Source organism: Stenella coeruleoalba (genome assembly GCF_951394435.1).
Source record: "Stenella coeruleoalba genome assembly, chromosome: 13".
Taxonomy (NCBI): Eukaryota; Metazoa; Chordata; class Mammalia; order Artiodactyla; family Delphinidae; genus Stenella; species Stenella coeruleoalba.
Window position 1 is genome coordinate 50,726,865 of NC_137159.1, and position 12,731 is coordinate 50,739,595.

At 33.5% G+C, this 12,731-nt stretch overlaps 1 protein-coding gene across 5 annotated transcripts in view; it reads right to left on the reverse strand.

Annotated features, from left to right (window-relative positions):
• Positions 1-1,489: 1,489 nt before the first annotated feature.
• FOXN2 (forkhead box N2) overlaps positions 1,490-12,731 on the reverse strand; it is a 54,811-nt gene continuing 43,569 nt past the window's right edge. For all 5 annotated transcript variants that reach the window (XM_079940634.1, XM_079940635.1, XM_079940637.1 and 2 more), the window contains exons 5-6: positions 7,386-7,454; positions 1,490-5,888 (exon numbers count right to left, since the gene is read on the reverse strand). In XM_079940634.1, coding sequence (XP_079796760.1) covers positions 5,365-5,888; positions 7,386-7,454 — 593 coding nt within the window. In that variant the 3' untranslated portion in view covers positions 1,490-5,364. The remainder of the gene's footprint in view (positions 5,889-7,385; positions 7,455-12,731) is intronic.

The following is a 12,731-nucleotide window of genomic DNA, read 5'->3' on the forward strand; positions in this document are numbered from 1 at the left end:
CCAAAACCTCACGGTTAAGGAAAATCTATAATGGAAGAAAATCCACCTAAACAAAATTTCTGTGTAAGGATCACTTTCAGTTAAGAGGGGATTGTTGTTTATCCACTATATTATGAGGTACATAACTTGCTCTGGAGTTCACTGAAGAGTGTTTCTAGTTTTCCAACAATCTTTGGAACACAAACTATCCTTAAATATAAGTTATATTCTCTGTGTAGCACATGGCTATTTTAATTTAGAGGATGACAGCGTCTAAACATTCCTCTACTTAAAATTTCATGGAGCATATTAATATGGCTATTTCTAAGATTAGTAATTATTTTCATTCTTAAAGATTCTCAACACTTTTATATCTAAATTTTTGTATTTTGCTAGCTTCATTTCCCCAAAAACAAAAAAACAAAGATCCATGTCCTGAAATTCTTGAGGAAAAGACTAAACATGTTTTAACCTATATTTTAATATTTTTCTAAAAATGGTCTATAAAAATTATACTAGCTCAGAACTTGTATGAGTGAGAAAGTGGTGAATCTAACAGTGAGGATAAGATTCTCTTTAAAGGGACAAATACATGAATCCCAAATGGCTACTTTTAAATGAATCTGGATTTCAAAGGGAGTTTAAAATCAATATGGCTGTCTCACCAACTCATTTTGAATACACAACTCTAGGTAGATACTACCGTTTAAATGACCAGCACAGAACTTCAAAGAAGTGACAGGGGAAATTAAAATCAAAGTAGTGGTTGTAGATTATTCCATTTTACAATGGATGCCCAATTTTTAACAGGTGATTATTGTGGGTATTTTTGAAGTAAAACTACTGTACAGTTGACCCTTGAGTAAGGTGGGTTTGAACTTCGAGAGTCTACTCATACTTGGATATTTTTCAATAGTAAGTACTACAATACTACACAGTCCACAGTTGGTTGAATCTGCCTTTACGGAGGAACTGAAGATACAGAGGGCTGACTATAAGTTATATGTGAATTAACCTCCACGTTGTTCAAGGGTCAACTGTATTTAGAAATAGTCTTTTTTTTCGGCCGTGCCGTGTGGCTTGTGGGATCTTAGTTCCCTGACCAGGCACTGAACCCAGGCCCTCAGCAGTGAGAGTGCACAGTCCTAACCACTGGACCACCAGGGAATTCTCAGAAATAAACCTTAATAATTACATATTCTACTCAATTTTTCTTAGTTATATTTCAAAATATCTCATTATATATACGAACAGGAAAAGTTCAACTTCAGGAAGAGAATAATGTAATTCACACTATTTTAGCTTTCAATGATCAAGATGACATATAAAAACCAGGAAAAAGAATACTTTCAAAAAATAGCCTTTAAAAAATTCTGAAATTAAAACTTTTATTCTTCATCTGCATGACTCCAACTTTGTAACACTGGAATAGAAAGAGTGTGTCAGTGTAGGAGTATGAACCACCTACACATCTACACTACCAACCCCCAAAGGAGAGAGAAAGTACAAGTACGTTATAAAACAAGGTTTATTCTGTAATACTTTATCATAATGAATTGCATCTCTTTGGTAAAAATAAACTTTATAAACAATTTAATAATCAGAGATTAGATACAAAAACTAAACATTTGTTAAGTTGTTTTTAATATGAGCAAAGACTGGCAACTGAGAAGTGGTACACTTGGACTGGTCATCTACTTACTGGCAATTATAACTCAAACTCGGTAATTTTTATGCTACATTAGAAAAGAGGATAAGGACAGTTTAATAACTCAAATTTCTTGAATCAGCATTCTTTCACTTAAAAATAAATAATAGTTACAATGAATTGGCAATTATACATTTTTATACACTATGTAATGGCAACATAATACTTTAAAATTAAGCACTTAGTTTAATAAGAAATGTACAATTTTAAAAACAAGTTTTGACAATGGCACTGGCAGTTAGATGCAAAAAATGTGCTTTTAAAAAAATGGCAGGTATAACATTAAAATACTCTACTTTGTCTTTCAATAAATATTTTGACTACATCATTAACATACTAAAGCAAACTTTGTTTAAATCAAAGCTTATATAACATTTCAAACTAACAAAAAACTATAAAATATATGTAAACTAGAAAGCCTCAAAGTTTCTTAATTAAATGCTATGGTCTTCACAAAAGGTTGTTAAGTTACTGTAGTATTTAAGACAATAGTCTTCACAGCTTTGTGAAGTATTCACACCTGTTGCTTAAATTGCTGGGAAAGGCCTCCTGGTCTACGAAGACACACACATTCCCCCCTTAAAACTTTCTCTAGTTTTGAATTCGTGCTAACATATATTTAACTGACGACCCAGTATGACACTTTACATAATGCCTCAGAAAGTAGCAAAAGAAAAAATATATATATTCTAAACTTTACTATATACAAAGGAATCTGAGTTAAGAGAAGTCACATTGGTTACAAGGAGGACATGAAAGGCTCAAAGGTGGAGAAAAGGAGGTGATCCACCAATAATTAGCTTCTCCATGTAATACTTTCTTTCTCTGAATTTGAAAAGTAAAATAAAACATGAACTAACTTAGTAATATATTGCACAAATCAATTTCAAAAATACATATTCATGAAACACTGATTCTATTTGGGATGTGAAAGATGAAGATTAACTGTTAAAACTTCTACTAGGGATCTATTATAAACTGGAATCGGTTGTAACAATTTATATTGATGCAAGGCAAATTATATGTTAGTTTAAGTCACAGTTTTAAAATATAAAATCTCTCCAGGATTGCCAAGTTGTTTTTATTATAGTAAAATTTGCTAGTAATATATTCTTAGAAATAATTTCCAGTCCATAGGACTTGAAATGACTTTCCTTAACTGGGTGGTTATTAGCTATGTTTTTATCTCAACAAACCTGAGGAATGGGATGTCTATGGAAGTATTAATGGTGGCCCATAATTAAAAAGGTTCTTCACCTTAAAAATAACTGCCTTGGTAAATCAGCACATGGAAAGTGATGCACTGAATTCTATATAAGAATTCAATATAAAATATCCTATAACTTCTTCCTGTTAGGTTTTAGTGTGAAAGTTTATTGACCTTGCTAGTGATGAACAGAACTTTTAACTTTTAAATTTGTGGGAAGAGTACAATGAAGAGGGAGAGAAAATCAAGTTTAAAGAGTTATTGTTATTTATATTAAAACAAAAATAACTTTGAAGATCTCTATTTGAACTGGGAAGGACTTTCCCCCTCCTTATCTTACTTTCCTTTACTTCACAAATACTAATTATCTAATGGACTGGAACCAGACAGAACATTTGCGGTACAGAATTTCAGCTGAACAAGATAAATTAGAACCAGATCATTAAAACACTGTTAATAAGGTCTATACAGAGGGCCACAGTAAATAGCTTAAAAACATTTTGTTATTAAAATGATTTTTATAATCTCGGTACTACTTATACCATGGTAAAAACAATTTCTGGTGTTATAAGCACTGTCTACAGTAAAAGATGTTAACTTGGGTTAGCCATTTTCTGTAGCAGATGTGACATATACGAAGAACAAAAAAATCCAATACCTCATCCTGCACACTTATTCATTATCAACACATTGAAAGATTACTATTTTTCAACAGCACCGATTCTATAAATGTGGCTATCCAGGTTCAATTACAATTAACATGGGAACAGGACAGGTAATATTAATGTTGTTATCCCTGGCTTAAAGTCTTGCCAACTGAAAAAGACGTTTTCATTATGCTTCTCGTTTCAGTTTTGCCCAAATAAACTCTACAAGTTAAAAATATTTGTTTAAAAAAAATCCAAGAAAATGCTTTATTGTCATAGAAGTAGCTGAAAGTAACAAACCAAAATCGTGAGCTTATGTGTGTATGTACGTATATGTGTGTATGTATATGTATATATGAAATTATCAGAAAATGAAAACAAGGTCATTGTCTATGAAACAGGATGTAGCATGAGATAAGACTGAACTTTTGGAAAGTTGCTCCTGCCATTGTAAAAAAATATATAGTGAATAAGTTGAGTTTTATTAGTATCCCTGTTCCTTTTGAATGATATAGTCACATTATATAAATGATATGAAAAAATGTATCATACAAGCAGATTTGTTCAAATACTGAAAAAGGCCTTGGTCAATACACATTTCGAACAGTAACAAAATCTTTTAGCATGGATTTAATGGCACATAATAGGTATTACACTGCCTCCTCAAAAGGATGTATTATATAAGATTTAATTTTATACGAATTTTGAAATCCACGAAGGCATTTTGTCTCTATAGTTTTGTTAAATCCTTTACCTTAACTGGGTGCACATACAAATTTAATTCATACAAAGTTTGGGCAGAATTTTTTTCCTAAATGATCTACCTTTATTTACGATAACATAAGTAATACGTATTCAAAGTGTTTATATTAGATTACACTCCATTCGTACTACAAGATTCTCAGAATGCAGGACATTTAACAAGCAAATGAAAGATCCTCTTATTGCAGAAGTGTGCCAAAATGGGTGTTAACTTCCTAATACACTCTATGGCTATATCCTCTCATTGGATAGTTTCTCCTCAACAAAGACAGTTAGTGGCTAAAATTCAAACAATGGTTGCAAAGCACTTTGGGAAAGAAGAAATGGCTCCAATAAATGCTATGCAATATCTGGGAAGTTAAAAAATTTCAAAGATAATACAGTAGTAGGAATTACAGGGTTCTTAAATGAAATTACATCACAAAATTGCCTTTTCTAAATCTTAGAATTTTTGCTGTACTGCCTATGTATCCAAAAGGAACTTTCTAGACATCTAGGATCTTTTCCAATTTATATTCAACTTTGTTCATGTGTCAACAAAAAATAATTAAAAACAAAAACTAAGACAAAATAAAAAATTGAAATCTCATCCTACTGGATTGCATTGTGTCAAGAGAGGAGTATGTGAGAACGAAAGCAGCAAAATTTTTAGCTGGATCAGCAACTATAATTAATTACAGATTGGAAGAGAAAATGAAAAAAATATGTTACAGAGTTGCCAATTCATATATTTGGACACATTAATAGAATAAAAGATTTTCCCTACAAGTTTAAGACAGAGGCTGGGGATTTTTTTTACATAATATTTCCAAATCTTATCACACTTATCACAGAAATTATGCTTTTAGGACTTCACATCATATTTATGATTGGGCATGATCCTAACAGCAATTATTTAATAAAAATTTAAAAAACAAAAATGTTTAGAAATAAACAGGTAATTAGCACCCCTCCCCCACCCTGAAACAAAAGAAGTCCATTATGGCTTTGATATCCCTTGTAAAGAATTAAGTAGAAGAGTATTGCCACATTTAAAAATAATTTCACACTAATAAGTATTTCTATTTTTTCCGCTGCTTTTGATTTTGTGTCTTTGCAGTACTTATTAGGGAACCTAGACATGTACGAATTCCAGCAAGGTGGAGCAGAGATCCAGCTGCCTCTTTGAGCTCCTCATCAATTTCTTGACACGACTGTTTTCGCATCTTTTTGTCTGGCTGCCCTTTTTCAGAGGTATCTGCACAAGCCTGTGATGCATAGCCACTGTCTCCAAGAGGATCATCTTCATAATCAACGTCTGTATCTTCTTCACTGTGAAATCCTTCACTGCCATCACTTCCTACATGGCTACTCTTTGGGATAAATTCATATACCTCATCCACAGAAGACAGGGAAGACACACTAGACCTGGATGCACAACGCTGTGCTGTCATGCTACTTGCACTGTAATTGTGGTCTTCTTTTGGATCAATGCTGGTGGCTAAAGAATCACTCTCGTGTAATCGCATAGCACTGGAATGATTAAATGCATTGCTATAACTCCTTTTTTTTTGCACTGCTGTTTTAAGAGGAAGAGGCTTCTCACCTGTGGAAAATAAAGCTTCCATCAATAAATCAAATGCATTTGATTGCAGAAACAGGCCATTTAAAACTACTACATCACTCCTGAATAAGTGCTTTAGATTGGTAATGTTTTGTGGGTTTTCAAATTTTATGCAGACCATATCATCCTGTAGGTATTAATGTGAAACATTTTTAAACCACTTAATGGTATGTCTTGACCTTTCCATGGACAATATAATTACTTTGAGCTGCTTGCACAGAATGCCTCAATATCAATGTGCCACTGGTTAGCTAACCATTTACTTATTGATATTTAGGTTGTTGCCAGTTTTCCACTATTACAAATAATACTGCAATGAAAATCCATCCACAAGCCTTTTCTTACACATACACAATATTTTTCTAGGAGAGGTAACAAGAAATATAATTAATAAGTAAAAGAATATACACATTTTAAGTTTTAATTGGTATTTCCAAACTGCCTTCCAAAATGGTTGTACCAATTTATATTCTACAGTGTATGACAATACCCATTTCCTATACTTAACCCCTAATATTATCAATCATTTTAATTTTTCATAATCTCATGGACAAAAAGATAGTATCAATATCGTTTCATTTTGTATCTCCCTGATTTCTAGAGAAGCCGCATCTTTTCAAACGTGTGTTGTCCATCTATATATTTCCTCCTCTGAGGCCCACCTATTCATATATTTTGCTGACTTTTCTGTTGAACTGTTTCCTTATTTCTTACTTATAAAATCTTTTTTATATACACATGTATACTCAATATTATTCCTTTGTCTGTATATAAAGTGAAGAAATATGTTGTCCCAGTGTTATGCTTAAAGATATCTGCTGTTGTCAGAACTCTAAAATTTTGATGTTTAATTAAATTTACACAGCTTTTATGGATTTCGCACTTTGTATCTCATCTCAAAAAAGGCTTTTTCCATTTCAAGGTTATAAACATACTTTTCTATGTTTTCTTATTCATAGCTTTCATTTTTACTTTTAAATCTTCAAGCTTAATTTCTAAGTATGCTATTTATTTCTTCATTTCTTAGTCAATGTAACAAGATCTATCACAGCATTAGCCTCGATCTCTCAACTGCTCACATAAATTAGAAGAAATATAATAAAACAGAAACTAAGTTATTCAGATGAAAACACAATCTAGTTAGGAAGAAGTAATTCTGCCTGCAACACTAATATTTTGCATCCTAAATGACATTTGAGGGACTTCCCCGGTTAAGACTCCGTGCTCCCAATGCAGGGGGCCCAGGTTCTATCTCTGGTCAGGGAACTAGATCCCACATGCCGCAACTGAAAGACGCCGCATGCCACAACTAAAGAGCCCACATGCTGCAACTAAAAGAACCTGCATGAAACAGCGAAGATCCCGTGTGCCGCAACTAAGACCTGGAGCAGCCAAATAAATAAATATTAAAAAAAAAAAATGACATTTGAAAGACACTCACAAAAAATGTATTTTAAAAAGAAAAGTGTGATTGCTTACATTCCAAAATTCCTTGTTCTATAGAAGTATTTAAAAGCATCATTGCAGTGGCAGCGTCAATATCAGATTCTGAAAAAGGAAAAGAGTGATAATATTCATGTTCTTTATAAAAGAGAGTCTATTATAAAGGAGAATTAAGAGGTACTAGAGATAAAGAAAGTTCTCTTCTTTAATTATTCACAATGAAAATAAGAACCTGACCTGCATTTCAATAAGGATTGCCCTTAAACAGATTAAATTAGCCAAGAAAACACAAAAATATTAATACTGTCTTTAGTCATAATTATATACAAGCCTACAAGTACTACAGATTTATATAATACTCAAGAGCTCAAACATAATTATGGATATTCCATAAGAAAAATGGGTTTTAAAAGAAAGGCTGGTAAAATCAGCAGGTTCTATTCCAGAGGTCATTATGCTCTCATACCTACTTCTGTACTAAAAGTTCACCCCTCTCCATCTTAGCCATCTCTGTTAGTCTGAACAATCGTGACTGAATAAATGTAAAATGGTATAATCTAAAATGTGAAGGAAACGTTAGAAAATGTTTATAAATTTTAGGTTATAAAGAATAAGTTTAAAACAAGACTGATATGAAACCCCCCATTTCTATATCTCAAAGCTGGAAAATTTTTATTACCCCAAAGTTTTGCATTTTACTTGTAATATCTAATTATAAAGTTATTTTTGATAATAAATTCATGAGGATAGTGACTTGCTTTCTCCTCATCTTGACCATAAACTGTGTGAAGGCAGGAAATGTTTTTGACCTTAATAAACAGGCTTAACTTATCAGAAGATTGTTGCTATGAAGGAGCACATAATACTATACTCTTTCCCCTTGAATAAAATGTGATCTCATGAATCAGAGTCTCTAGATGAATGTCTTTCCAATTAGACTGTCAGCTTCCTTAAGATAGGAATCATGTCTTATCCTCTTTATGTTCCATAAGCCTGGAACAAATAGTGGTTCCTTGATAAATGTGTAAAGAATATATTACATCTTTGCCCTCCCTCCTTTCCTTAGATTAAGCTGATTATCACCAAATTACAGAGTCTTTGGCATGTTCTAAGTATTATCAACTTAGAAAATGGACAAAGATGGGCCTCTAAGAACAACAGAGGTGGGATTTAAACCTGTGCAGTCTACCTCCAGAACCCAGGCCTTCAATTTGTACTCTATCATCATCCCTTAATACTTACTAAGCATCTATAATTAGAGTAGGAAATTTTGTAGAAAATTACCGAGTATACTGGAAATTCTCTATTCTGTTATTCATTCAATAGAGTGTCCTGTTATAAGGCTGACATCATTCCAGGCTGTGAGAATATAGCAGAAAACAAAACAGGAAAATCCCTAACCTCTCATAACACAAAGAAATACAGTATATCAGAGTGAAAAACACTAGGGAGAAGAATTAAGGGGGAAGGGAGACACAGAATGAGGGGAAAGGTGGTTGCAATTTTAAGTAGAGGTTAGGGAAGGCCTCAAGGAGAGGTAACAGTTGAGCAAAAACCTCAGGGAGGTGAGAGAATGAAACCATGAAGACACCCAAAGGAAAAGCATTTCAGGCAGAAAAAAACAGCAAGTTAAAAAGAATTTGAATCAGTGATTCCCACATGCCACAGCCACAGAGGCTAGCAAAACAAAGACCTCTGCAATTCCTATCTTTCAGAATGAGATCTGACTACAATACGATAGAGTTCAGTATTCTAACATGTCTTTGAAGAAAAAAAGGTACAGCTATAGCCCATATTGTATCTCTGTGTGAACTGGAAAAAAAAAAAAACTTGCCTCCAGGTGAATGTTTCCCTATACCAAGGCACACAGCTTGGGGACTGGAGTGCTGGCTGATTTCAAAGCCCATTCACTGCCTCAGCCAGGTGTCCTTGTGCAGGGCACAACTTGCATGGCATTATACTAACAGAGAGACTCCTGCTCCATGAAATAATTAAATATCTACCTTGTTTCCAACTTTATTAAAAAAAAAAAGGGAGTGGTAGTGAGGGAGAGAATCTAATACTGAAATGCATTATAATGAGGAAACAATTTCAGGAAATTTATTAATCTTATAAATGAAGCACCTATAAAACATTCTTAATTTCTGAAATACCTAAAACTAAAGAAAATTGATTAAGAGACTTATCCTGTACCATTTCCTTTCTTAAAATAATAACAAAATTAGGTACTGTTTCTATAACAGTAGAATGATAGGAAAAGTGTTCCTTAAATACCCTTATTTCTTGTAGGAATTTGTTACAGGCAAATTAATTTGAATTTTCCCACATGAAATTACTTCTTTGCAAAAACTTCTTTGCAAAAGGATTTTATCTACATCTGATTTGTTTGGTTCAGAACATTTGCTAAGTATGCTTCCCACAATGCCTTGCCAATTAACTAAAAAAAAGTTTAACTTCAGTGTTAAAATAAGCACCAATGATCGCAGACACTCGGTAATCAAGAACACCTGGTTATCAATACAATCTTGAACTTCTTGGAACAAAAACTGTCTGTGTAGATTTTACAAACAATTTTTATTTATAGTACCAAATCAGTTTTGGTATTAAAATTAAACTTAAGACTTATTTGTTTATTGTCACAACTGAACACACTTCATAATGCTTTTTTTCATTAGTAAGTACTTCATGCTGTTTTAAAGATGGTGCTGGGTTTTAATAAACATACTATTAGCTATATTATTTAACATATTCAGTTCATGAAGAATAAAAATTTGGTTCATTTATAAAGTCTTTTGTATATATTTTCTCTGACACTATTTAGTTTAATCCTATAATTCACTTCCAGTTTACAGTCATTTGTCATTAGAGCCATGAGAGCCATCAAAACAGTGAGTTAAACAATAACAACAACAACTTAGTTAAGTCATATTATTTCCCTTTTTATCCTTCATAGTTCTGACTGGGGTTCAAAATATGCTACTGATTTAATAACTGGTTCAAATAAATCTCTGTAAAAAGTGTTAATTTATGCCTCCTGGTTTATATTTTCTTAGCCTTGATGCTAAGAAATTATTAATAATTGAGAAAAAAATTTAAAAGACATCAGGCTTAACTATGTGAAAGTGAGGGTTACAATAAGACAAATAAGTTTCTATCATCTGATTCTCAGTCCATTTGCTTAAGGAATGATATGAGAACCAGAGGCAGAATTTAAATGGTTATAAGCTAAGTAATAAATATAATAGGACTTACTGCCTTTATCAAAACCAATATACACATTTACAGAGCATCCAAACAGAGAAGCTGTTTCTCATGATTCTTTAAAGAAGTAGGAGAGCGATTTCAAAAAATTACTAAGACTTTAAGCTGCTTGGACCACCAGTTTACTTTCATTTCAATTAAGATAAAAATTATGCTAATTTGTAACCTGAAAATTGAACTTAGATATGCACTTAGCCCCTAACTTCATCATTAACTGTCTAAATTTCATATTTCCTTGTAGTATGCTAGTGCTTAAGTATAAATACTAAAATTTACTAACTAGAATATAGTTCCGTTTTTGTCTTCTTTGTTCACTGATATATCCTTGGTGCCTAGAACAGTGCCCAGCACACAAGTGCGCTCGATAAATATTTTTAAACAGATGAATTTACTCCAAACCCACACCAAATATTGACAAAAACAGCTTTTGTTTTGCTATCTCAGTATGAGATTCCTGTGCCTCCTGCTGCCCGCTATACAATACTGTAAAATAGCTATTGGCAAGATGAGCAAAAAAGATTAGACTTTAAAAAAGATGATTCTGTGAAGTGACAGATGAATCTTATATTGGATTCTAATACTGGAGCCAACAATGAAACTTCTGTGATCTTTACAAAACACAAAACTGACAATGTCATCTCATTCTTTAAAGACCTTCAGCAGTTCCTCCAACGCCTCATGTCTGGTAGGAGTGCAGGCTTTGAAATCAGAGTTCCTTCTATACCATTTACTAGTTGTGTGACTTTGAGAAAGTTACTTAATCTCTCTGAAGTTCAGCTTCCTTATTTGTAAGAGAGGGTAACAATACCTCAAAGAGTTGCTGCAATGCATGCGAAACACCACAGTCAGGAATTCAATGCGAACTAATGTTATAGTTATAGGAAGAAGTTCAAACTCATTATGCTAAATACGCTCTCCTTGATTTGGCTAATGCCTGCTTAAACTTCTTCATTTGCCTTGCCCACACTAAACGATCACATCTACAGCCACTGGACCGAGGCTACCTGGTCCTCTTCTATGCTCTTAGGTTTCAGCCACACTTACCGACCTGCAGTTCCCAGCAACTGTCCTCCACCAAACCTCTACCCAAAAATATCCTCCCAACTTCTGAGGCCCAGAGCTCAAGCATCACAGTTTCTTCTCTAAGAGGCCTTTCCTGACCCACCTCTAAGCTTAATTTGCCACCCACTTCCTTTTCTCCCAATGTACTCTGCATAATTCTAGTCAACCTTCTTCAATTAAACTCTATGTTTTCTGAGAGTAGGGCCTGGGTCTCTTTCATCTCTGCATATCCCAAAGCACCCAGTTCAATGCTTGGCACAATGGAGGAATTCAGCAAGTACTTGTAGAATAAACAGTTGAATGTTTAATCGACTTATCGTTGTATTTTCAAACTTAACCCTAGAAATAATATCAAGAGTTATGAAAAAGCAAACTTCCTCAGAAGTCTATGAATATGTGCTAGAGCAACCTGATTTAATGATAAATTTTCTTAAGTTTTTGTGTGGTATTACGTTTTCCTGTTAAAACTCATGAGAATTGTGTATTCTATTCCAGGACAGACTTGCACTGGTTGACAGAATGCCAACCACCCTCCCCACCAAGTGAATTACTAGAAGGGGAATAGCCCTAAGACTCACAATGATAGAGATGGAGGGAAGTAAGGTGTTAGCAGTCATGGAGAGATATAAAGTCATTAGATGAAGAAGTACCTAGGCTCTAGTTGTGGAAGCTGCTCCCAAAGGGAGAAGAAGAATTTGGATGGAATAGAACAAGAGCAAAAAGAAATTCTAAATAAACCCCAGAATTCAAAAGAGAAAATGTTCTCAAAATGTGTATATGAACTAAGCTTAAAAGACTAAGGGTCAGAACTCACTGAGGCAATAAAAAGATAAAGGAAGTTTCAGCAATACCTAAATGTAAAGAGAGCACATTTACTCATGCAGGTAACAGGAAAATGGATACTTGCCTTATGTTAAGTTACAGCATATCTGAAGCAGACTCCCAATTCGCTTAACTTCTCTGCAGAGTCCTCTTAAGCTTTTTCACACTCTTTCCCTCCCTTATTTTTACAGACCACCATCATATTGTTTCCTAGGCTTGGCTTAGTGTAGTTCTAAA